This window comes from Epinephelus lanceolatus, chromosome 6 (assembly GCF_041903045.1).
Source record: "Epinephelus lanceolatus isolate andai-2023 chromosome 6, ASM4190304v1, whole genome shotgun sequence".
NCBI classification, from domain to species: Eukaryota; Metazoa; Chordata; class Actinopteri; order Perciformes; family Serranidae; genus Epinephelus; species Epinephelus lanceolatus.
Window position 1 is genome coordinate 7,939,095 of NC_135739.1, and position 24,174 is coordinate 7,963,268.

The 24,174-nt window shown below is 43.3% G+C and overlaps 1 protein-coding gene across 1 annotated transcript in view; it reads left to right on the forward strand.

The window, feature by feature from the left end:
• Positions 1–24,174, forward strand: part of atp10a (ATPase phospholipid transporting 10A) — a 49,612-nt gene that overhangs the window by 13,212 nt on the left and 12,226 nt on the right. The window contains exons 4-14 of the mRNA XM_033621198.2: positions 2,806–2,912; positions 3,002–3,133; positions 3,307–3,437; positions 8,084–8,336; positions 8,423–8,640; positions 8,724–8,918; positions 13,911–14,469; positions 18,815–18,918; positions 19,316–19,442; positions 19,547–19,731; positions 21,051–21,402. Coding sequence (XP_033477089.2) covers positions 2,806–2,912; positions 3,002–3,133; positions 3,307–3,437; positions 8,084–8,336; positions 8,423–8,640; positions 8,724–8,918; positions 13,911–14,469; positions 18,815–18,918; positions 19,316–19,442; positions 19,547–19,731; positions 21,051–21,402 — 2,363 coding nt within the window. The remainder of the gene's footprint in view (positions 1–2,805; positions 2,913–3,001; positions 3,134–3,306; positions 3,438–8,083; positions 8,337–8,422; positions 8,641–8,723; positions 8,919–13,910; positions 14,470–18,814; positions 18,919–19,315; positions 19,443–19,546; positions 19,732–21,050; positions 21,403–24,174) is intronic.

The following is a 24,174-nucleotide window of genomic DNA, read 5'->3' on the forward strand; positions in this document are numbered from 1 at the left end:
TAAACGTTGAACTATTCATGTTTATCAGTGGGATGCAGCATGTTCGCTCCCTGCTGTTGTCAGAGTTTTCAAAGACCTGGATTTCTGTCAGGTGTGTCGGCTCTGTCCTTTCATTGTGTCTCCTCACTGAGACGATGAGAAACGTCCTTTTAGCTCACAGTAAAGCAGCCGGGCTGACCAGCACTCACATGATTATGACATTTATTCTTTGCCCAGAAGGAGACCAGATGCTGCAGGTATTCAGTTGCCAGGCTACAGTGGATCACAGGGCACAGTGGCGGAGGGGGGGGGCAGTTGTCTCAGCAGTGTTTTATTACATTACGGCCAATGACACCCAGTCTAATCTCACTACCGCTCTGGGAGAGAAAGCACTCTGCGTCTCAGAGTGTTATCAATTTCTTGAACGGTGTGAGCTATGAACTCAGACGAGCTGTGTGTGAACTATGGCTGCTCGGACCTCAGGGACACAGTTATCAATCTGTAGCGGTGGTGACGTGTCAGCCTGTCAGAGGCCAAAGGATGAACTGTTTGCAAACACGCTGACAGTTGTGTGACTTTGACAGAAGCTACAACAGAGATGATTAAACGCTGCTTCCAGCTGAAGGTTGTGGGGCCGTTTAATTTACTCACTTGTAATCCTTGATTTAGTAATGGGATTAAGGCTGACATTAAAAGCTCAGCGCCCCCCACAACAGGCACATTTAATACAGCTCAACATACATCTCACTTTAAGTTAAAAAGCCTTTTCTAAGAGGGTTTAAACTTCCTTGGTGGGCTGGCTAAGAGCTGAATTCAGTCTTTGTACGACATCGACGCTCCAGATGAGCCTGACAAGCTTTAAATTTAGTCTGAAGTGAGATCTGAGGGTCAGCGATGAAGCGGTGAATTGGCTGATTGACTCTAAGCCCGAGGGGTTTCAGTGGAGCGGTAGCACGGTCAGTGCTTCTGTATCAGAGGGAATTTGTGCTGAGATAAGGGCTCCTGGTGAGGGAAGACCACGATGCTTTAGAGCGTGATCGATTGAGGTGCTCAGCAGAATAAACTGATGTTGTCTCGGGGGCTCTGCTATAGAGAGATACTCTATTTCTCCTGGAGCATCAGTATTTTTCACCTGATTCTAAAGACATATCCATGGTCATTTTGCCTTTGTTGGATAGCACTTTGGACCAACTCGTATGGAAGGGCTGGGCAATATATCGATGCTATATCGATATCATGATATGAGACCATATGTCGTCTTAGATTCTTTTAGATATTGTAGTACCATTTCCTGGTTTAAAGAGTTCATTACAGTAAAGTGGTGTAATTTTCTAATCTCAGACTGTTCTACCTGTTCTATTACTCGCCTTTACCCACTAAGTAATTTTATCCACATTACTTGTGTTTATTCATCCGCCCCTTCAGGATCGCAAAGATTAACGCAAATTCAACCAATCTCTGTGAATTCTGCGCAATCTCGCAATGTTGTCCAATCACTGCAACTTTTCCGCAGATTTGACCAAGCATCGTAACAACTCCCTGATGTTCTGCACGAAAGCAGGAGTGAACTGTTTTGCACCGTGTGCAACATTGCTGATTAACAAGTTTTCAATTTGTCAGTTTTGTTCATTCATTTTGCCAAAACACACCAAGGGAATGGCTGAAACGTGTGAATAACAGACAAGACAAATCATCATGACAGAGGCTGTTGCATCCAGATCTATTATATGTGCTGAAAGAATCAAGATGAGGTACAGTTAGCGTCAGGGCAGCCCCCCTGAAAGTCAAAGTTTGGAATCATCAGTCGACTGAGTTCCCCTAACCCTTCAGGTCAAGTAGTCTGTATTTTTTTGTTTGTTTTTTGTAAGTCAGTGTGCAGTTTACTTTTGGGGATGAGTTGGTCCCCAGATTTAGCTGCAGAGTGAGTGCTCTTTACTTTCACACTGCTCTCCAGTATAGGCAGCCACAGACCCAGACCCAGGGTGAGTCTGAGGCAGCTGCCTGGAGGAAGAGAGGCTTTGCCCGTAATGCTCTGAGACAACGTTATCTTCAGCCTTCTGCTCAGAAGTTGTGAATTTACAGCTCACAGCAGCTCAATACAACACAGACTCTGTTTTGATATCTAGTATCGGCAAAAAATGTTGTTGCTCATTTACAATATGTTGTTACCATAGAAAGCAAGTATTAGCTTGGAGGGAATGTCACTGTTACCCAGAATGTTAAAACTCTCACACTCTATAATCTATAATCTCTCTCTATATGGAAAAAAAGAACGACTAGTCTAATATTAGTAATGAATGGCCAAATCCACTCAACTGACTGAATTCTGAGGCGTGTACAGCCTGAGTTAGTGTGTTATAAATTACAAACCCAGGACAGTGCAGTTTATTGTCACTTTAACAAGTTGCCCTCAGTTTCAGTGAAATATTGCAACTGTTTTTGCAGTTCTTACTTGTTCCCATAATTTCATGGAAATGATGCCTTAAATGCCTGAAAGCATGGCAGCATGCATTGCAATTGATTAGAAAAGCTGCCATGAAATCAGGCATGTAAGGTCACAGCAGTCCCAAAAAGCCTGTGAAATCCCAAAAGGACTGATTTACAAAACATCTCATTGAGTAAATATTTTATAACAGCGCCAATGGTCAACCTTGTGATTGCGATATTTGACTTTCTTCATATTGCCCAGCTCTATAAATTAAACTTTATACTTAAACTTTATTGATTTGTGTTGCACCTTTTTTTTGCAAAGTTGCAATACAAGGTTCTAAACAATACAATACATATTAAGATTATTATCATTGTATGCATCTTCTAACCCGACAGAATCCATCGAAGTGGCAGAAGAGATGCACTTTACAAAGAAAACCTGCTGCTGAGAGGCTGCACCATCCGCAACACAGAGGAGGCTGTGGGAATAGTCATTTACGCAGGTTAGCCACTAAAATAACTTTGCTGTAAGCTCTCACACTCTATATCTGACCTCTGACCTGCTGCTGCTAAAACACTGTCTTCTTCACAGGTCACGAGACCAAAGCCATGCTAAACAACAACGGCCCGCGCTACAAGCGTAGTAAACTGGAGAGACAGATGAATGTAGATGTGTTCTGGTGTGTCATCATCCTGCTGGTCATGTGCCTGTTTACTGCTGTTGGTGAGGAACACTTCACTTGTGTTAACCCCTGTTTTGGAAATCATTCTGTTGAGAAATTTAATTTAAAAACCTTCATTTCATTTCTTCATTCCAGACTGTGTTTACTGTTCTGTTTATTATATCTCCTCGTTGCAGTGTTTATATGAGTTGACCTTGTGATGTTGCTGTTCCAGGTCATGGGCTGTGGATGTTTCAGTACGGAGATAAGAGACCTGTGTTTGACGTTCTTAGTCCAGAAGGGACGGACTTATCACCCATCATGTCAGCCATTTATCTCTTCCTCACCATGATCATCGTCTTTCAGGTACGAACCAGAGAGAGGCTTAAAGAAACAAAGGCCCAGATAAAGACGGAAACAGGACCCAGTATGATTAGCTTTGAAATGTTTTATCCCACTGTACACAAACATGGTCTTAAATCAAAACAGCGGCAGTTGCTATTTCTCTCCCTGTGGGTGTGTGACCTCTAGATCTTTATCGTCATGTTTCATCTGGACGAGCAGTGAGGAAGCACTCGCTTCATACTGCAAAATAATCTCTCTAATACAAGATGAAGAAGAGCCTCCTGACAGCTATTGATTTGTTTGTTTTAGATTTTTTGGTCCGCTTGCTTTCAGAATGTCGGTGAACATGTCACCCTGTCCCATGTCAGATGTTGTCACTTTAGCAGCGAATGAGAAGTCAGTGATTGGTTCCACTGTACAAACAGCGACTGTTTGAGGTTAGAGGACCTACCAGTATTGGCAGACATTGCTTGATGCCCTCTAAAATAAACACATGACTCTCCAGGCACATGGAGCCTGAACTGCTCTCCCAAGAGCTATGACTCATTTCCCCGGAACCACTTTCCAAAAATGTTGCATGGAAATGTCTCACTCGGGATTACACCAACATTTTTTAAACAATGAAACGTAAACCCAGAACACTTGTATATAATAAATCACATTATTAGGAAGGTGAACAATAGAAAAGTTAACAGAAAATTACTGTAGCTAATGTAATCAAGTGTTTATCCGTAACTTTCACTGTTTCCAGTGCGTCTTTACTTCCAGCTTTCTATTTTAACCATTTATTCAACATTTGATCTAAGGCTTTCAACTATGTACACAAAAGACATATTTCTCTCATATTTTGGTCCAGATTTGTCAAAAGACGATCCCTGTCCCTGAGCGGAAATTCAATTTTTAAAATTCTGTTGTTATATACAGACAGGCCTGGAATACACACACACACACACACACACACACACACAGGACCGATACATGCATTAAATGGAGAGATGTCAGAGTGGGGGGGCTGCCCATGGACAGGCGCCCCAGGCAGTTTGAGATCAGTACCTTGATACCTCAGGCAAACTTGCACCTTTCCAGTTGCCAGTCCGTGCTCCATATTTGGTCCGGATGCTTTAAGCCCTTTTTAAACAGGAATCGTGCAGATTTGCAGGAAAGCCCAATCAGTCTTCGTTCAGCAATGGCAGTTTAAAAGCAAAATCGGGGAAAAACCTACTTCTGTTTATACAGAATGCGCCTTTTTCGGGGCAATGGGGGGCGTGAGCAAGTAACAAAACGTGTAGCTCAGCGTGTGAGTAACCAGTGACGTGGGAGAGAAGCTGCGGTTGGTCAGTGCTTCGGTGATTCTCTCATAAGTTGGCCCGTCCTTCACCGTCCCCGTCATCTGACGGTTAATGGCCTCTTCGTTTGCGAGGACAAGGAGGGCGCGCAATTCCTTGTCTCCCCAGTTGCTCATCTTTACAGTGTCTGTCAGGTTTGCGTTTCCCTCTTGCTACTAGCTGCTCGCTAATTCCTGCTATCAGCTGTTTCGTGTTTATCCACCGCCAATGGATCGCACGTGCGGCGTCATCAACAGCTCCTCCCACAAGTCATCAACAGCCTCTCCTGATGTGGAAGGCCGCCTCTGTCTGTTTAAACTAAAAGGGTTCCGCCACTAATTGGGCACCTCGGATCAACTCGCCAATCCGGCTCTGTGTGTCTAAACACTCGCAGCTTGCTGGCAAAACGAACATTCGCGGAAAATCTGCCAGTGTAAAAGGGGCTATAGACTGAGCTACTGCTGCCCCTAACATCTATGTTAGCCAGTACTTCTCCTTTTCCAAGATAATCCATCCACCTGACAGGTGTGGCATATCAAGATGCTCATTAAACAGCATCATTACTACACAGGTGTGCCTTGGGATGGTCATAATTAAAGACCACTCCAAAATGTGCAGTTTAATCACACAACACAATGCCACGGATGTTGTAAGATTTGAGGAAGCGTGCCATTGGCATGCTGACAGCAGGAATGTCCACCAGAGCTGTTGCCTGTGAAGTGAATGTTTATTTCACTACCATAAGCCATCTCAAATGTCGTTTACGTGAAACAGCTGATGCAACAAATGGTTTGCACAACCAAAGAACATTTGCACAAACTGTTAAGGCCAAAACACACCGGCGCTATTACGCTATTGTCCTATTTTTCCAGCATTGCCGCCCTTGAAAAAGCGCTATTTTGTACTTCCCAGCTCCCGTGAAATAGAAATCCGGTTGATGCCCCGCAGCGTGACGCTTTTTGTGTGTGTTGGGGGCGGCACTTGACTCGCGTCAATGACGCCACTGTCATATGACGCCGCTGTCATATGACGCCGCCGGTGTGTTTTGGCCTTTAGAGACCATCTCAGAGAAGCTCACCTGCATGCTCGTCGTCCTCACCAGGGTGTTGACTTGGCAGCAGTCCGTCATCGTAACCGACTTGAGTGGGCAACTGCTCGCCTCCAACTGCATCTGGCACTCGTAGTAATGATGCACTATAATATCGGCACGTCATCAGTATCGGCAGATAAAGGCCGATAGGACAGGCCGATAGGATCACACTTTAATCATGTGACTTTAATGACTTAAAATTGGTCAAATTAGACCGGCTGTGGCTGTTACCAGGATTGTCTCAGAGAAAGCATCATTCAAACCTGTTAAAGGTAAGATGACTGCAACGTTTTTGTTTGACAAAGTGATATAAAAATAAATATAGCATGTTTAACTTGTAACCTAAAGTGTTGTTTTGAAAAGCACTTTATTTTGTGTCCGCATCTGCCAGTCGGCCCTCGTGATGAGAGAAGGCATAGCAATACATTAATTCTCATAATCAGACCAGTCTTAAGTGAAATGATACCTCACAATAAAGGAGGCATAACAAACATATATGCGAAACTGTGTCAACTGACATTTATAGCAACTATGAAACACTTGAAATCAGCCTGGCAGGACGACTTAGATAAAGATATTACAGAGGAGCAGTGGTAGACAGACCAGTTTATACGAGACATGGCCTCCTGCAGTTTAGGTTAAACCTCACTTGAACTAGTCTAAACAAAAATTCGGAGGATATTTCCAGATGTAGGTCTTTCATGTGACGCTGTGCCCTTGTAATGGTATCCTTAGCTCATATCGTTCTACAGTTGCTTGAGGGTATCACATTATTGGAGCAATATTTTTCAGACCTTATCAAGAATTAAACAAAGACCTATTGACTAAATCCTTTGACGGGGCTCTAGGAATTATAGACTTGTAACACAGTGAAGTTATCATGTGTCTAATATGTGTCAGAGAACTGCACCAAAACATTCAGATCTAATGAAGGATGGAATGAAACACTTGGAACCAGAAAAAAATCTGAATTAGCTCTGAAAAATCAACTTGAGAGAAATGTTACAAAATTTGGCAGCCTTTTATAGACCACTTCAATTTGTTTCAACATTTCTGACAAGATGGCATCCATCACCCTCCTATTCTTTTATGTCTTTTTTTTATGCCTCTGTGCTGGCGATAGCCATGGTCGAAGGCATTATGTTTTCGGGTTGTCCGTCCTTCTGTCCCATTCTCGTGAACGTGATATCTCAAGAACACCTTGAGGAAATGTTTTCAACTTTTGTTCAAACGTTCACTTGGACTCAAAAATGAAATGGAAAGGTCAAGGGTCAGCTTCACTGGTACATCTAATGTTCTGCATTAAACATCTTTCTGGCCATTACTCAGCATCATATCAAAGGAACAGAAGGGGAGACATTTGGTCAAATACTGAACTGGTGACACTGATTTTGGGTGTCCACCTTGAAACTGTGTTGGTTGTATAGATCTGTGCTGCTGGGGGGAAGATTCCTGGGGGGGCTGGTTCTGTGGTGCTGGCTTGGGGTCTGCTCTCCCCTAACATGCTAACTATTATTTTTATTTCACTAGTCACTTGAAACAAATTTAGGACGATAGGAGACAGGTTGAAATAAACCAAAATTTCCCTTTAAGTTACAAGTTCTCTCTCTCTCAAGTTGATGTTCATACATTGGTACGCACATGAATATCAGCATTTTGGATATGTGCAAAAAATTCAGCATCCCTACTTTAGAGAAGTGCTCTCTCCACGGATGAATCCTCTATGACCAAAAAGTGAATATCTGTATCCAGTCAGAGTGCCTGATAAATGTCTTTTGTCTTTTTCGAGTAGTCTTGTATTGTAACCAGCTCAAGCTCACACTTGTGTAGTAATGATGTTTAATCAGCATCTTGTCATGACACACCTGTTGGGTGGATGGATGATCTTGGAAAATGAACGTTCACCAAAACTTATTTTAACAAATGTGTGACCAAAGTTTGAGAGAAATAAGTTTTTCGTTTGCATAAAAAAGTGTTAGATCTTTAATTTTAACTCATGAAAGACAGGAGGGAAAACAGACATGCTGTGTTATATTTTTGTTAAGTGTAGTTTCACACACACACTCAGCTTTTATTGTCCAGGTGTTACAGCTGACTCAATATGGCTCTGTATTTTCTCAAATTGTGCTTTCTATTTATCCAAATTAGTTGAGCTACTCCGCTTTTTTTTTCTGTGTATACACTGTGAATGTGACACAGAGAAGGCTTTAGAAACTGATAACCAAATCTACCTCTTCTCTGTCCTCTCCCAGGTGCTGATACCCATCTCGCTTTTTGTGTCGATTGAGATAGTCAAGATCTGCCAAGTGTACTTCATCCATCAGGATATGGATCTGTACGACGAGGAGACGGACTCTCACCTGCAGTGCAGAGCTCTTAATATCACCGAGGATCTCGGCCAGATGCAATACATCTTCTCTGACAAGACAGGCACTCTGACGGAGAATAAGATGGTGTTTCGCCGCTGCACTGTGGCAGGGGTGGAGTACTCCCATGATGCCAATGGTGAGACAAGCCAGCAAACACACACTCCTTCATTCAGCAGTTATTGCTTTTTAAGTAACTCCTAATGATGTGTGTGTGTTATCCAGCTAGAAGACTTGCTATGTACCAGGAGATGGATTCTGAGGAGGAAGAGTGCACGTCTCACGGTGGCACTCTGCCCAGGCGGGACAGTGTGACCAGCCACCAGAGCGCCCGAGTGGTGCTGCGCTCCCACAGCACAAAGTCCCACCGCAGGACGGGCAGCAGGGCGGAGGCCAAGCGAGCCAGCATCCTGTCTAAGCACACGGCCTTCAGCAGCCCCATGGTCAGTGCGCCTCGCTGTCACGCCATCCTCGTACTTTATGCTGCTGTGTGCTCTCCTCTGATAAACCGTCCTCTGTCCTGCAGGAGAAAGATATCACCCCCGACCCTCAGCTCCTGGACAAAGTCAACGAATGCAGCAGTCAGTTGGACTTCATGCGCTTCCACAGCCAGCCCGTGTCCCAGCTGCCCTCTGACCTCGCCGACATCATTGATTTCTTCATCGCTCTCACTATCTGCAACACGGTGGTGGTGTCCTCCCCCAACCAGCCCAGGCAGAAGGTAAAAGTCACCTCGACAGAATCTGTCCAAGTCAATAACAGATTAGGTTTTAGAAATCAGTGAGACAGTTCCTGGTTCTGGTCTAACCCTCTTGCTGTTCTTCCTTCCTCACTATTTTTCAGGCTAAAATATATCAACAACTTTTGGATGTGTTGTTAGGAAATTTTGTAAAAACATTAATGATCCTCAGATGATAAATCCTGATCAGTTTGGCGATCCCCTTTCTTTTCCGCTGTGCCTCCACGAGGTTAAAATTTGTGCTTTTAAGTAGGGCTGACCCAAAAAATTCAAAGCTTCCAAGCTTCGTTCGATGGCACGGGATTCGATTGTGAAAAAAAAATTCGAATATTCAGCCTTTTTTTTCCTCTGGTTTTTTTTGGGTGACCGTGAACGCAACACCATCTCGGACAAGGAAGTAGAAAGCCCAGTGTGCAATGAATGGAGACTTATTATCCTGCTTGAACACAGACGACTAAATTCTCTGAGTCTGGTGTCAGTGACACATGCTGCTCTGAGTCGCACACCTGTCGGCTTGCGCTGCAGTGCGCGCAGAGGGTTTTAATTTTTAGTGTTAAATCAAAAGTTGAACACTACTTATCAGCAACCAGAAGTGTTTTTCATTTGTGAATATTTTTATCTTAATTCTAGGGTTGCAAGAAGCTACCTTTTCGCCATAATTTGTAAGTTATTAACTTTTTTTGGACTTTTTTTTTTCGCTCTACCTGCTGTAGAGTGAGTGAATAATGGACAGCTTCATGACAGCGGCAGCAAACTAGCTCAATTATGAGGCCAAACGCAAGTATGACGCTGAATAAATTAAACCGTGTGGACCTTGAATAAATGATGAAGGGAAAATCTGGACCTCATGACTGGCCCAGTTGGGAATCACTGGTGTAGATGAAATTGGAGAATGTTTGTACAGCATTCGCTTTTATGTAGTCAAAATAGTTTTTCTCTTAGTCAAAGTAAAATTCTGCAAAGTCAGCCTGCGTGGCGCTGATGTTACTATATCACAGCTCGGTTGGGAAGCAGTGTCAAACACATGGCATTCCTGTAATTTCTCTTGTGTAGAGAGATGGTGTTTCCATGCTGACATGAATAAATCATTTCATAGACATAAAAAGCAGCACTGCTGCCATCTTTCTCAGTTAAATGAAGCCGTGCACTGGAACATTTCTTCCATGAGTTTGATGTCATTGTGTTGCAGCACCCGACTGTCAGAAAACATGCTGGCATTGACAAAAGGAATTGACAAGCTTGGAAACAAACTGTTCCGATGGATCGGACAGTTTGGAACTAGTTCTCCATTCCCATCCCTAGCTGATATGTCCATGTAGAGTAGCCGACGGGTACAATCTAATCAAAGTGACAGGCAGTCTCGTGTACGTTCTAAACATAGATACAGACATGACAGGATGAGCGCTGATTTACAGTTATAGTTAGGACTTCTTAAGATAAGATAGGAGGTCTGAGACAGGATGGGGCACAGCCAGGAGTTCAGGAATTGCGTCTGTAATACAAAGAAAAGATTTTTACTATCTTTGAAACATAACTGAAGATAGGAGCTGAGAGTCCCTGAAAACGAATGACGTCATCAGCCGCAGCTGTACTGTGTGTGTGTGTGTGTACTTTGTGTGTAGGGCTAGTTATCAAATGTCAGTACGCTAAAACACTAAACCAAGATGAAAATAGTAAACATTATAACTGCTAAACATCAGTGTTGTCATTGTGAGCATGTTGGTGTGCTGACATTAGCATTTAGCTTAAAGCACCACTGTGCCTACACACAGCCCTCAGAGCTGCTAGCATGGCTGTTGCTGTGTCTCAAAGCACATACTGTGCACTATGTGCTTATTGGCGTAGTGTGCGAATTTCGACAGGGTAGTGTTGTCTCAAACCAAACACGGCCATTGTGCACTCACCGGAAATGACAACCGCAAATTAGCTAGTTAGCAAACTAGCATTAGCATTCGCATTATTGTTCGCGGTACCAAATCATTACAGACTGCTAAATTAACCCAATAAACATACTGCTGGCTTATACCCGACAACAGTATAGTGGTGCGATGTTCATGGTCGCACAGTCCTCGGCCGCCATTTCCAGTTTGAAAAGTGGTCCCTCCCCTTCCGCTACATAGCCAAGATGGTGTCCATTGAGGGCGAGAAGTGTCCATAGTTCCACACTCAACTTACTGACCATTTTGAGTGCACCATCTGGGAACTCATAGTGCACTGCATTTTTCCATACTTCTCAGTGTGAACGCACTTATGCACTCAAAATATTAAGTGAAAGTACAGAAATACGCGATTTGAGACACAGCAGTAGTCTTGTTTTCTCGTGAATTGTTTGAGGTGTTTCGGGCCTTTGAAAAAAACATTCAGACTTTCAAAGGGGATAAAACCTCCCCACTGATAAGGGGCCACATGTAGATAATGCTTTGTGTTAAGTGGTCACACACTAAAAGTTTGGAGCCTCCAGGACACCCCACATTTCCCCAGTTTTGATTTAATTTTGTGAGAAATATAAAGTATCACATCAGGACCTTTTGAGGCTTGCTACAGATGCTCCGTCTTGATGCACCATCTCCTAAAAGCCACTATAATATTTTAAATAAATGTTTTGAGTCGCTAATTTTCCACTGTTTCTCTCTGATCTTTAAACCACTTTCTTCATGTCAGCATGTTCCTGAGATTGGCTGTAAAACAAGAACAAAAAGCGAGGCGGTATTATAAGGAGCATCAGTAGGGGATCCAGTAGAAACTATTGATACTCTTCCAAAGCACCAAACCCCTCCGAGTATTCTTGTTTTTCTTCTTTTGAACAACATGGGAGTAGTTTCCATCTTTTGACACAAAGAATGCTGACCATTATTTTTCTTAAAAACCACTCATCACGCCTCAAAAACATAAAAACCTTCCAAAATCCTGACAAAGTCACGTAGCGTTCGCTGTTGTGCTGCCTGTATCTTTGATGTGCTTGCTCCAGTCACAGTTGTGTATCCGTGTTTTGTTATGTTTTTGTGGGAGCCTGGGTGTGGTTGTCCTGTTCAGAGGTGATATCCTCTGCTCGCCACACTGTGCGCACCAGCTCGCTGTCCTGCCAGTCAGAGGCACAAGTCTGCTCAGATTAAGCTTTACAACGTGACGCATTATTTATGGACTCCGTGTTTCTGTTTGGAGGTTATCTGATAAGATGGGAGGAAATGTAGATCTGCGCAGAAACGCTGGCTTTGATACAGTCTCTGTTTCTTTTTCCCTTTTTTTATTGTTTGTGCTTTTTTCGTCCTTTGAGCCAATGTAATTGTTCACATTTTATTATGATGCCCTTGTGGCTGAAGCAGCACCTGAATGATTTATATCTATATATGTGAGAACCGTGGCTCCTGCTGCCAGGAGTCCTCAATGTGAGTCACTCTTTCTGCCATTGTACTGCGCCACCTTGGGATAAAGGAGTGGCTGAAGAATAAAAGCCTGGAGGTGCATTTTCATCAGGACTCAAGTCCCTTGTAGCACAATAGGCCTGGTTTCCCATAAACTAAAATGACCATTAAATCTACCCTACGAGTTTTCTTAAAGGGATACTTTGCTGATTTTCGAGCAGCTTTGAATCATAACAGTGTGTGTAATATGTGTAAGTGCACCATGTTTAACCTTCACGCATCTCACCAGCGCACAGATCTCCCTGCTCATCTCCCAGCTCAAATCTGCTGGCTCTAGGGCTGTTGCTCAAGCTACAGATTGAACTTCAGCATTTTCATGTCCGACACAGACACCAAGAGTATAGAAGCAGATCGAGAGAGTGACCAAATTCTTAACAGTCACACTAGACAGTGCGGATCAAATGTAAACTTTATTCTGTTTCTATTTTTCGAAGATGTTTTCAGAGACATATTTTAGCTTACTGTTGAACTGTAATACAAGATCATTTGATGCCAGCTGGTCGCCATTTTGTTTGCTGACAAGTCCGCTAAAACCAACTTGCATGTCATCACTTTTAAGGGGAGCATTTATTGGTCCGGTGTGGTGCAGTGCATTCTGGTAGTTGTAGGGGTTTCTTTTTACCTCTTGAGCAAAAGTGAATGCCACAGCCCTTTTCCTTTGTTGTCCCTGATCATGTTGCACCAATTTCAGAATTATTTTTGTATCATGTATTTACGTGTTTTTACTGCACAGACAGCCCAGATTTATGGACCATCTCCCCAGCAGTAAGATACTACACATCAGTGTGTAGGGTTTAGTGTCATCTAGCGTTAAGGTTGCAGATTGCAACAAACTGAATACCCCTCCCTTTCCAAGCATCTGGAGAACCCACAGTGGCTTTCAGGTAATATAAGAACGTGAAACATCTTCTCTAGAGCCTGTGTTTGGTTTGTCTGTTCTGGGCCACTGTAGAAACATGGGTTTCCTCCGGGTGCTCCAGCTTCCTCCCACAGTCCAAAGACATGCAGGTTAATTGGTGACTCTAAATTGTCCGTAGGTGTGAATGTGAGTGTGAATGGTTGTTTGTCTCTATGTGTCAGCCCTGTGTTAGTCTGGTGACCTGTCCAGGGTGAACCCTGCCTCTCACCCAGTGTCAGCTGGGATAGGCTCCAGCAGGTAACCACAGGTACCTTACCCCATGCTGGAAGTGACAAAAATAATGTTGCAAAGAATCAAACAGAGAGCTAGAAAAGTTCAAACCCCGTCTACTCTCTGACATACGCCAATCACAGTGTGAAGTGGGTGTAAATGACAGCTTTCTGAAAGTGACAAAAATAATCACCTCCTTAATCCGACATCAGAAAGGTGTGAGGGGGAGGAGGTTTCTGTTTGACCATCTTACAAGCAGTTCTGATGGAGTGTTCTGGTGCCTTTAGTAAGCAGCTAATTGGATCAAAGTTAGCGTCCACTTTGTAACATGAACTATAAAACACTGACCATTAAGCTTCATAATTTGAGAGTAAGTTGCATGTCGCTGCAGGTGTGGTTGACTCCGTATTTGTTGTCCTCCAGGTCCGGATGAGGTTTGAGCTGAAGTCTCCAGTTAAGACCATCGAGGACTTCATAAAACGCTTCACCCCCAGCCGCCTGACCTCAGGCTCCAACAGCAGCAGCTCCTCCAGCCTCATCACCAACCGCTCCTCCAACAAGGGATGCTCCAGCTTGCTGTCCTCCCCGTCTGCAGAGAGCACGCTCACCAAACTAAACGAGGAGCAGCCTCACGGAGGCCTGGAGCACGCCTTCAGCACCATGCCACCCTGCTACGACGGGAAGGGGTGGAACATAGAGGAGGGCGAGCTGCGCTATGAAGCCGAGTCTCCCGATGAGGCTGCGTTGGTGTACGCCGCCAGGGCCTACAAGTGCTCCCTCGTCGGACGCCTCCCTGACCAGGTGACCGTGGAGCTGCCTCACCTGGGGAAGTTGAGTTTTGAGCTGCTGCACACACTGGGCTTCGACTCCACCAGGAAGCGCATGTCTGTGGTGGTCAGACACCCTCTGACGGATCAGATCACGGTCTACACTAAAGGTGCAGACTCTGTCATCATGGACCTCATCAAACCCCCCGACACAGGTAGGAAACACTCATTTGTACACTCGCTGTAGACGTTCTCAGATTGTTGTGTCCAGTTAGAGATTAATCACAACATGAAGGTGAATTAAGTGGTGGTGCACTCTGTGATATATGATGACGCTGCTGTCAACATGGCTCTGTTATGTGGTTTGGAGTGGGGTGCTGCTGGATCTGGATCATGTCTGCGGACTCCTCCACCAGAATTAATGGCTGTGAACTTGTGATCGGCTACAAATCACTGGATGTAATCTTCACATGGCTCATGAGCTTTACTGGACATGTCAGCAAAGTGAGAATATTTTCACTTTGCTCTGGTCAATCCCAAATGATGAATTGTTTTCAGTCGCAGCTGCTTTAGTTTTTGTGGAAAATTGTGATTTTACTCTGTGTCTGTGGACAAACATGCCTGCAAGGTTTCACCCCCCTTGCCCCAAACCTTCATACTTTCCACTGAAGTAAACATATGAGATAACATGTTATGTAAGAACCAGTATTTTTAGCTGCAAAACTCGACGCTAATCTTTATTGCTACCTTCAATAAAAACACTTCCTTCCACTTTTCCTCTGTGATCTTATAACCTTGTACGAGTTCTTTAATGTCCTAATGGCAAAGGTGTACCAGGTTGTTAGTATTCCAGGCACACAGAGAGCTACACGGGCACTTTTCACTAATGCTCTGTACACAGTCACCAGACATCTGTCCAGGGGTGCTTAGCAGAGACTGTTTCAGCCCACAGACCGAGCGCTTGACACAACACACAGTCTGTAGTGCTGCAAACGATTATTTTCATTATTCAAGGACATTGTGTTTACAGTAATAGAAAACAGAAATGCAGCTAATTCTCACAGCTGAGTAAGTGGAACCATCAGATGCTCGCTTGCTTTGCCTTGATTGATGATTTTAACAGTTAATCGACTGTTAGATTAAAAAAAATCTGTCAATCTGTGAATACTTTAGCACCACTTTGATTTCCTTTCTGGTTGAGATGTTACAGGAAAAGTAACAGAGTTAATCCTCAAATGGTCCCATTTCTTGAGTCGGGAAATCGTTCTTCCGAGTTTGATGTGTTCTTGAGCCTTTAAGTCGTAATGTGGTGTTGAGTTGCATTGTGGGAGATCATACAAGCTTACGGTCATTTGTAGGACGATTCTTTTTTAAATTTCTCTCTCCCAAGTCCCACCAGCTTAAAGGAAGTGCATTGGTAAATCACTATGTGCCCCTTTAAGATATCTGACCATGATTTAATAAGATGTGGATATTTTTTCAAGACGCGGTGCTGCGTGTAAAAGCCTCATAAACTGGTCGTATATATTCCACATATTTATATTTTAATGGGCTGAATCAACCTGTGCAGCAACTTGTCTTGGCTTCCTCTCAGTAAAAGCATGCTGTCATGTTGTGTGGATAATTAATTTATTTCACATGCCTGGTTAGTGGCTCCCTCCTGTTCATTAGAGGCAGGCAGTTCATCTCAAGGAGGCAGCTCGACTTCGCAGAAAAAAAAATGGTTTCCAGCTAAACGATCCTCCTACACTGAATGAAGACTTGTTAACTGCAACATATCAATGGAGGAAAGTACTCCCGTCTTGTTCTGGCATGTTTTCCAGCTGACCTGAGGTCCTGTTCTTTGGAAGAATTGTGAATTACAGTATGATTGTTGTATTGATTTTGGATCATCAGAGCCACGCTGGTCCCTTTGCATTGAGGTTGCAGGCTCAGCTGATTGTTCGTCATTTTAAACGCCTTCTGTGAGCTTTTTCACGAGAGAGGAGAGAGACTCCACCGGGACAGTTGTCACACACTCACCCTCCTCCACTGTGTGTCTCAGTCCAGCAGTTTGGCCAACAGGGTGTGTCTTCACACACAGACAGCTCCCTTCTTTGTTTTACCATTGGGTGAAACCAGCCAGTGAGAGTGCAGTGTGAGTTGGGCCTCCCCATAACACAGACCTCCATAAAGGCTCCATTCAGGCGACGAGGGAGTTGTTCAGTGTCACTCTAATAACAGCGCACATGGTGGTGCTGGAGGTGGACCGGATACCCTCGGGGCTTAGAAGTTGGAGTGTGTGTCATGACGTAACTCTAGTCTCACTCCTGCTGTTTAATAGTAAATTCCACCTTAAAACAGAATTTAAATTTTAATGTTATTTACCCTCATTTGAAGATCTTTCACTGTTAGTACATGGTAATATATTTAGATTGTGATGACACTGCAGACCTCTGGGTTCTGATTTTGGCTCTCTAAACTTGGAGGTGGAGTCTACGATACTGGTTGTATATACTTTCTGTCATAGATCCTCTCAGTCTGCTAGCTGGTTGTTAAGTGTATGTGCAGAAAAACAATCTGGTGTTGATACACAGACCTCGCTCTGTCAATAGGAAACAAAGTGTCTTGTACTGAGTTACACAACACTATGCCGACTATTCTCCCTCCTTCACGTGCTCGCCCACGATGAATGGAGCTGTAGTATAGTAATGAAATGTGAATAACATCAGAGATATTACAGGAGCTTCTGAAGGAGCACTGATGGGAGGAGTATATTTGCTAAATGGGGAGCCAAAACTCCTCAGGGAACCTTTAAAGGAATAGTCTGGATCTTTTGAAGTGGGGTTGTATGAGGTTACTATTCATAATCAGTGTATTACCTAGAGTAGATGGTGGTTGGCACGCCCCCAGTTTGGAGAAGCAGGCAGGAGTACTGCCACAGAAGCTAGGAGATGTGCTGCTGTGGATGGGGGCACCAGCAAACATATTTTATCCACCTTAAAATGTCAATATCAGTGTACACTACATTCAGAGTATTTTCACCATTCTACTTTTCCATCAGACAGCCTTTTCCAGCGCTAACGTCTTCCCCATGTATGCTCTCGTCAAACTCCATTGACAAAAACACTAATTTTAGCTGGCTGAACACATTAGCTGTTTGATCAGTTAGTTTATTTGTGTAATTGTGTGACTTTGATTAATCAGAAATAACCCTTCCAGACACCAAAGTCACTCTGTTGTCACACAGCATGAAACACACACACATGAACAGGACCTATACATGCATTAAATGGAGAGATGTCAGAGCAAGGGCACCTTGGCAGTGCCCAGGAGGCAAACTGGCCCCTCTCCAGCTGCAAGTCCACGCTCCATATTTGGTCCAGAGGGGGCCTTGAATCAGTGACCCTCTGGTTCCCAAAGCCAAGTCCCTATGGACTGAGCTACTGCCGCCCTGCAATGTTACAGTACTGTTTATTCAGTGGAGTCTGGCTTTGAAGAGAGTGATATAACAGCTTCAGATTCTCATTAGAAAGCACTAAATATTCTAAATATAGTACGCTTAAAGTGATACTGTTTTTTTTAAGTGGTTAAACATCCACAGAAGTACATTGCTTAGCTTCTGTGGCGGTACTCTAGCCTGCTTCTCCAAACTGGGAGCTGACATCTACTGTAGGTAATATATCAACTGTGGATAAGTACCTCATACAAACCCTCTTGAAAAGATCCGAATTATCCCTTTAACATGCAGAACACAAATTGTATTTTAGGTGGATTTTCCCATTCTCAGTCGTAGGAAAAATAAACATTGTGTGAAGTTCCACCTGCGTCTGTACGGCCTCCTGTTCCTTGGAAATACCGTTTTTTTCCACAGCCAAAGAGGAAAGAGAGTTTCTGTCACAAACAAGAATATTAAACTGTCACATTACTTCTCTGTGAGACGACCATGAGTTTATCTTTCATCGTGTTAAAGAAAATATTATTTCAGTGTGTTTGAATTCTCCAGATTACTGACATTTTTGTGTTAATTTGTTCTTTTCAGTAAAAATATTTTTGCGTGACGGTGCATGTGTAGCAGCGCCTGCCAAGCTGTTGTGTTATTAGTGAGATTACAAGGCTGGCGATCAGAGTGTTGGCTGGTGCATCTGTGTCAGGAGACTGATAAAGCCAATCTGTTTGTGCACCGTCCCCCTGCCAAAGATGCCCAAAACGCTGCGCCAGAGACACACTTGGGCAAGACTTCATTACAAAACATGATACTTCAAAATCATCTAAAACAACATGTAATATTCAGTCATGTTAAAACCATTTAGACAGTTATTGAAATGGAGAAGTTATGTTTACAAAATGAGATTTTTAAAATTATATTTTGCTTATTATACCCCAGACACAGCTTGATGAGCAATATGAAGACTTGGTGAAATATATTAAGGCACAGCGTACATGGTTAATTTAGGTGTGAAGACAGATGGCTTCCATGTGCCTCTTGGAAGAAGCCTTTGGCTGTCTGGAAACACTTGAGCAAATTCCCCTAAAAAATCTTCCTTCTTCTGTGCTTTGCTGTTTTGTTTTTTTTCCTAGGAAATTCCAAAGGGAAACGCCAGAAAAAGATTATCAGCCGGACCCAGAACTACCTAAACCTGTATGCTGCAGACGGCCTTCGCACACTGTGCATTGCAAAAAAGGTAACAGAGATCCATGAAGCTCTGAACAAACGCCCTCTCTCATTTAACTGCTTCAGAAGTCGGAGACGATGTTTCTCAGTGGCTTTTTTGGCAGGTTGTGTTTGTAGCCCGGCGCAGATGATCACATGGACTGGCCCTTCTAAAGTGACATTCTTCGTGACTCAGCTGCAATCTGTGCCACTTTCCCAGGCTGTTAATTTATGCTCTCACAAGCCGGGCTCATTATATCCCTGCTTGTGCAAAGTCCGTTACCAAAGCGATGTGATAAAACACCTTCTCAAGGTTGCACTTTCTCCTGTGGTTCCTCCTCTGCCATGTAGGCAAAAGGAGGAGAAGCTGCTTCGCTGTTTCTACGGTGGTGTGTTTATGTGTGTGTGTGCTTGTGTTCATGTGTCAGATTCTGAGCAAAGAGCAATATGCCTGCTGGCTGCAGCGTCACCTGGAGGCTGAGACGGCCATCCAGGGAAGAGAGGAGCTACTCTTTGACTCAGCCCTGAGGCTGGAGACAAACCTGCATCTTCTGGGTAATTTATGTCTTTATTTATCGTAGGTCTTGTATTCATTTTGGCTCGCTGCTTTTTTCTATTTTGGATGTTGAAGGGTCACTATTATGCTCCTTCACTCACAGGAGCGACAGGTATTGAGGACAGGCTACAGGATGGCGTGCCTGAAACCATAGCTTCTCTGCGGAAGGCCGGCCTGCAGATATGGGTGCTGACGGGCGACAAACAGGAAACAGCTGTAAACATTGCATACGCCTGCAAGCTGCTGGACCCTGAGGAGGAGATCCTGACACTGAATGCTGATTCTCAGGTGAGCAGCAGAGTTTCACGAGTGTAACACTGAGAAGACAAAGATCATGTTAGCACTGACGTTAGCATTTAGCTCACAGCACCACTGTACAGCCTCACAGAGCTGCTAGCATGCCTGGGAAGCACTTTTGCAAAATGTCAGGAGGCTGACAGACAGGTCAGGTGAATGCAGAGGCATTTCCGGGGTTTAAGGATATTGAGGCTCAACCCAGACCTCTGTCGGGGGGTCTGAGGGGTCCTTCCCTGGCACTTTCTTTGATAACCAAGCTCTATTTTGATGCTTTTTTTATGCACGCTGGCAACTTATTTACATTCAGAGTACACAAAACAATCCCCAGTATGAATTAGTTTATTTTCATTGTGGATTAGAAAGTAGTGGGGAAGACTTTCTGTGTGGAGTTTACATGTTCTTGTGTCAGCGTGGGTTTCCTCCGGGTGCTCCAGCTTCCTCCCACAGTCCAAAGACATGGAGGTTGATTGGTGACTCCAAATTGGCCGTCGATGTTAAGCTGAGTCTGAATGGTTGTCCATCTCTATGTATCAGCCCTGGTGACCTGTCTAGGGTGCATGCTGCCCCATAAACAGTGGCATGTCCTTGTAACTAACTTTTTTAAAGTTCCCTTGAAATCAAAATAGATATTTAAAAAAAAGAAAAAAGAAAAAGTCTCTGTGAAGGTATTCTTAATGGTAATTTAGACTTTGTAATTTCCTGGAAAATGATGCAGAAATGATGATGACTCACTCTGCGTTTTGCGTCCAATAAAACACATGAGCAGATATAAATATAGACACAAGCTTATCATTGGGATGCATCAGCTCCATAGCAGGGATGAGCCTGCAGCACTGCTGGCTTCAGATCTGGGCTCAGACATGCATGTCCTCACTCCAGAAATGCTTGCGTGGTCATCTTCTTCCTCCATTTGATCCCTGTCTGATCCAACAGTAACATGCGTAGGCAACAGCGGTGGCGAGAAGTCCTCGACAGCAGAGAGCAGGCTGGCTTTTCTCCATGTTGAGCTAGTAGCTCCTGTCAATTTGAATTTTTGGCGGGGGTTGTAACGCACATCCAGCACTAGCAGCTACTATAAATGCTAATAAATATCTGACACAACTTCTTGTTTAGCTTCCTGTTTTTACAGGAAACATGTAAATGCATGGGAACTTTAAAGAACGAGGGTCATTTGAGGACCAGCGATGTTTAATTCTGTGCTGCTGAAGCATCTGTCTGCCAGATGTGAAGCAGGACTGGCAGTTTGATATTAAGCAACTTGGTGACCTGATGCTGAACTCCAACCCACTCTGTGCCTGTCTCTGCACCAGGAGGCGTGTGCGTTGTTGCTGGAGGAGAGTTTACACTACATCCAGGCCAAATTCCTCTGCAGCTCTACAGACCACGCCGCCAAGGCCTTCCAGAGTAACTTTGCACCCTTTGAGATCTACCCCTCCTCATCCCCGTCCTCCTCCCACACTGCTCCCTTCATGGTGCACCGGCTGGGCCTGGTGATTGACGGGCGGACATTGGCCTACGCCCTGGATAAGAGTTTGGAGGATAAGTTTCTGGCTGTTGCGCGGAGCTGCCGCTCAGTGCTCTGCTGCCGCTCCACGCCGCTGCAGAAGAGCATGGTGGTCAAACTGGTGCGGAACAAGCTGAAGGTCATGACTCTCGCCATAGGTGAGTGAAAGTTCAAGATCCACTTTGACACCCATTACCACGACTCCCCTTTTTATGTGAGTTCTTGACCTGGATGCTTTTGATGTGCTACTACTACTGCTAGTGGAAAAAAAGTATTCATGGCCCGCCTCACAGTTAGACCCGTGCAGCTGATGTGCATGATTTGATCTCCATGGTCAATGTCAAAATTTTCAATCTGTAACAAATAACCTGTCCTGGAAATGAAATATCTTTCGGTCCTGCCTTTTTCTGAAGAGAAACAGACTCTCTGTCATGCTTGCATTTGTTTTTGGTGTTAGACATGTACGATCCGGAGGCTAGAAGGGGCTAAGTTCAGGGCAAAACATTCCTCATCATTGAATATATTTAACTGTAAGCCGTAGTCTTGAAGCCTTAGGCTATCACCAGGTTGTAAAATCCAGGAGCGTCCAGACAGATCAAAACATGCCTGAGCACCGCACACGTCTGCTGACAGGTGGAAATATCAACTTTAACTTCAACTGGCTTCCCTAAAGTTTTTTAATTTTGTAAGTAGTTCAAACTCATTACCTTTTTGTCTTAAGTAACACTCAGTCTGAAACCCTTAACCTTCACCTCAGAAACTTCCTCAGTTGTCTCAAAAAGTTGTGACCACTTTAAAGATCATGCCGCCTCTCCAAAATGCTAAGTAGTGTCATTGGACTTTTACTGAGCTCTAACTTCATCACCGCAGCAAACATGCTTTCATGGAATTGATGAAATAGGTGCTGTTCTCAGTTTTGCTCCGTGCATCTGAATTTAATCAGAATTTCACAAAACCTCTGAGACATTATTTGGACTTAAAGGAGTTCTTGACCATTTGTGTGTCAATTACTCACCCCGTGTTCTGTTGAATTTGTGAAGAAAACTTTTTCTCACAGTCCTCCATGGTGAACAAAGAATCCAAAAACAGAGAACATTCTTGATGAACTGAAATCAGAGGGGTCAGCGTTTAACGACAGTAACTCTCACACAACTTGTGCCCTTCCTACTTTACCCTTTGAACCCTGGAGCGACATCACATCCTCTTGTGCTGCTCACAGACGCCTTTCACAGGCATTTAAACCTTTGAACTTTGGGCAAATTGGTGCAGTTTCCTTAAAACAACATGGGAAAAAAGGCAATGAGCAACTAGGTAAGAAATATTCCATAATTTGCACAAAAAATTGATTTAGAGAATTATTTAAAAAACTATTTTTAGATAATGATTATTACATTTTAAAATTATGTTACTGAATTATTATAATTTTTTTAGCACCCTTTCTAGATCATTTCCTTGTTTTCTTGTTTTTAACTTTTATTTATTTATTTTATTTTACTAATTTTTTTTATTAATTTTCTCTTTTTACTTATTTCTTGCTATTTTTTGGATAATTTCTTCATTTTAAAAAACTATTTTTATAATAAAAATAATTATTACATTTTAAAATTATGCTACAGAATTATTAGAATTTTTTACCACTCTTTACAGGTCATTTCCTTGTTTTTTTGTTTTTAACTATAAGTGTACTACTAATTTCTTGCTAATTTTTGGGGTCATTTCTTCTTTCATAGCTCATTTCCTTTTCCCATATTTTTTTAAAAGCAATCAATCCAATTTGTTCGGGTTTAAAACACTTCTGAATGTGATCAGCGAGCCTGAGCAAGTGTGTGTGTGTGTGTGTGTGTGTGTGTGTATGGACTCTGCCTGTGCATCGCATTGAGCAGAGTTTATATCCACACGCTTGCCCAGGCTCGCTGCTCATCTGTGCATGAGACTATTATTTATTTATGTGTTTATGCAATAATTTTCAAAATGTTTGGATTCTTCATTCACCATTGAAGCATGCAAGAAAATCAAAGTTTTCTACACAAATTTTGGGTAAAACTGGCTGATTTATTGATAAACAAATGGTCGATTTGTGGGTGATGTATTCCTTTAAAGAGGCTATATTATATTAATATTTCTCCTTAGTAATATCTTGTGGCAGCCACTGCATGTTTTTCATTTTTTGTTTAGCGCTGCCCTTTCACGTTCTCCACCAGATTTATCCTGCCGCTCCAGGTCGACCTCCCGCTCATGACGTACTTTATGTACTTGTACCGTGTCCAAAACACAAATCAGAGCAGCTGATCATTTTAATGTTGGAGGCTAAAATATTATGGACGTCTCAGCAAACTAAATATTCATATTTCAGTGTGCTCCCACAGTGCATCACTGTCAGATGACCGTGCAGCAGTTATCACTCAGACACAGATTCCCCAAAGTCTTCAGGCATCATGAAGATATTATATATTTTCCTGTTTAATAATCAGTGACACGTGTTCCTACAACATGTCCCTGTTATAATAAATATCACTGTGGCAGACTCACAGTAACACAGATGTAGTGAAGCTCCCTTGTTTTGGAGTCAATATGAGTTGACTTTGAAATTGCAAACAGAAGTGCACACTCATCACACACACCTGAGTCAAAACAATGTTATTTTAAGGCACCTTAGTAATTACACTCTTTGGCTTAATGAAGCTGTAGCGTGATGGAGGTGACACGAGGACGTCAGTGTGACTTACGACTGTCTTTTCCCCGTTTTCCATTCGTTTGTTCCTGCTGCACTCAGGAGGATTGTGTTTTTGCCCGCCAAGCGTTTTTCTGTCATTGCAATGTTAGCAGTAATGTGGAGGAAACACACTGCTCCTCACACTCTTTTATTTTACATCTCTGCGGGGACAGCAGGTGATGGTGGAGCCCTAATATCTGTCAGTACATTACAACAC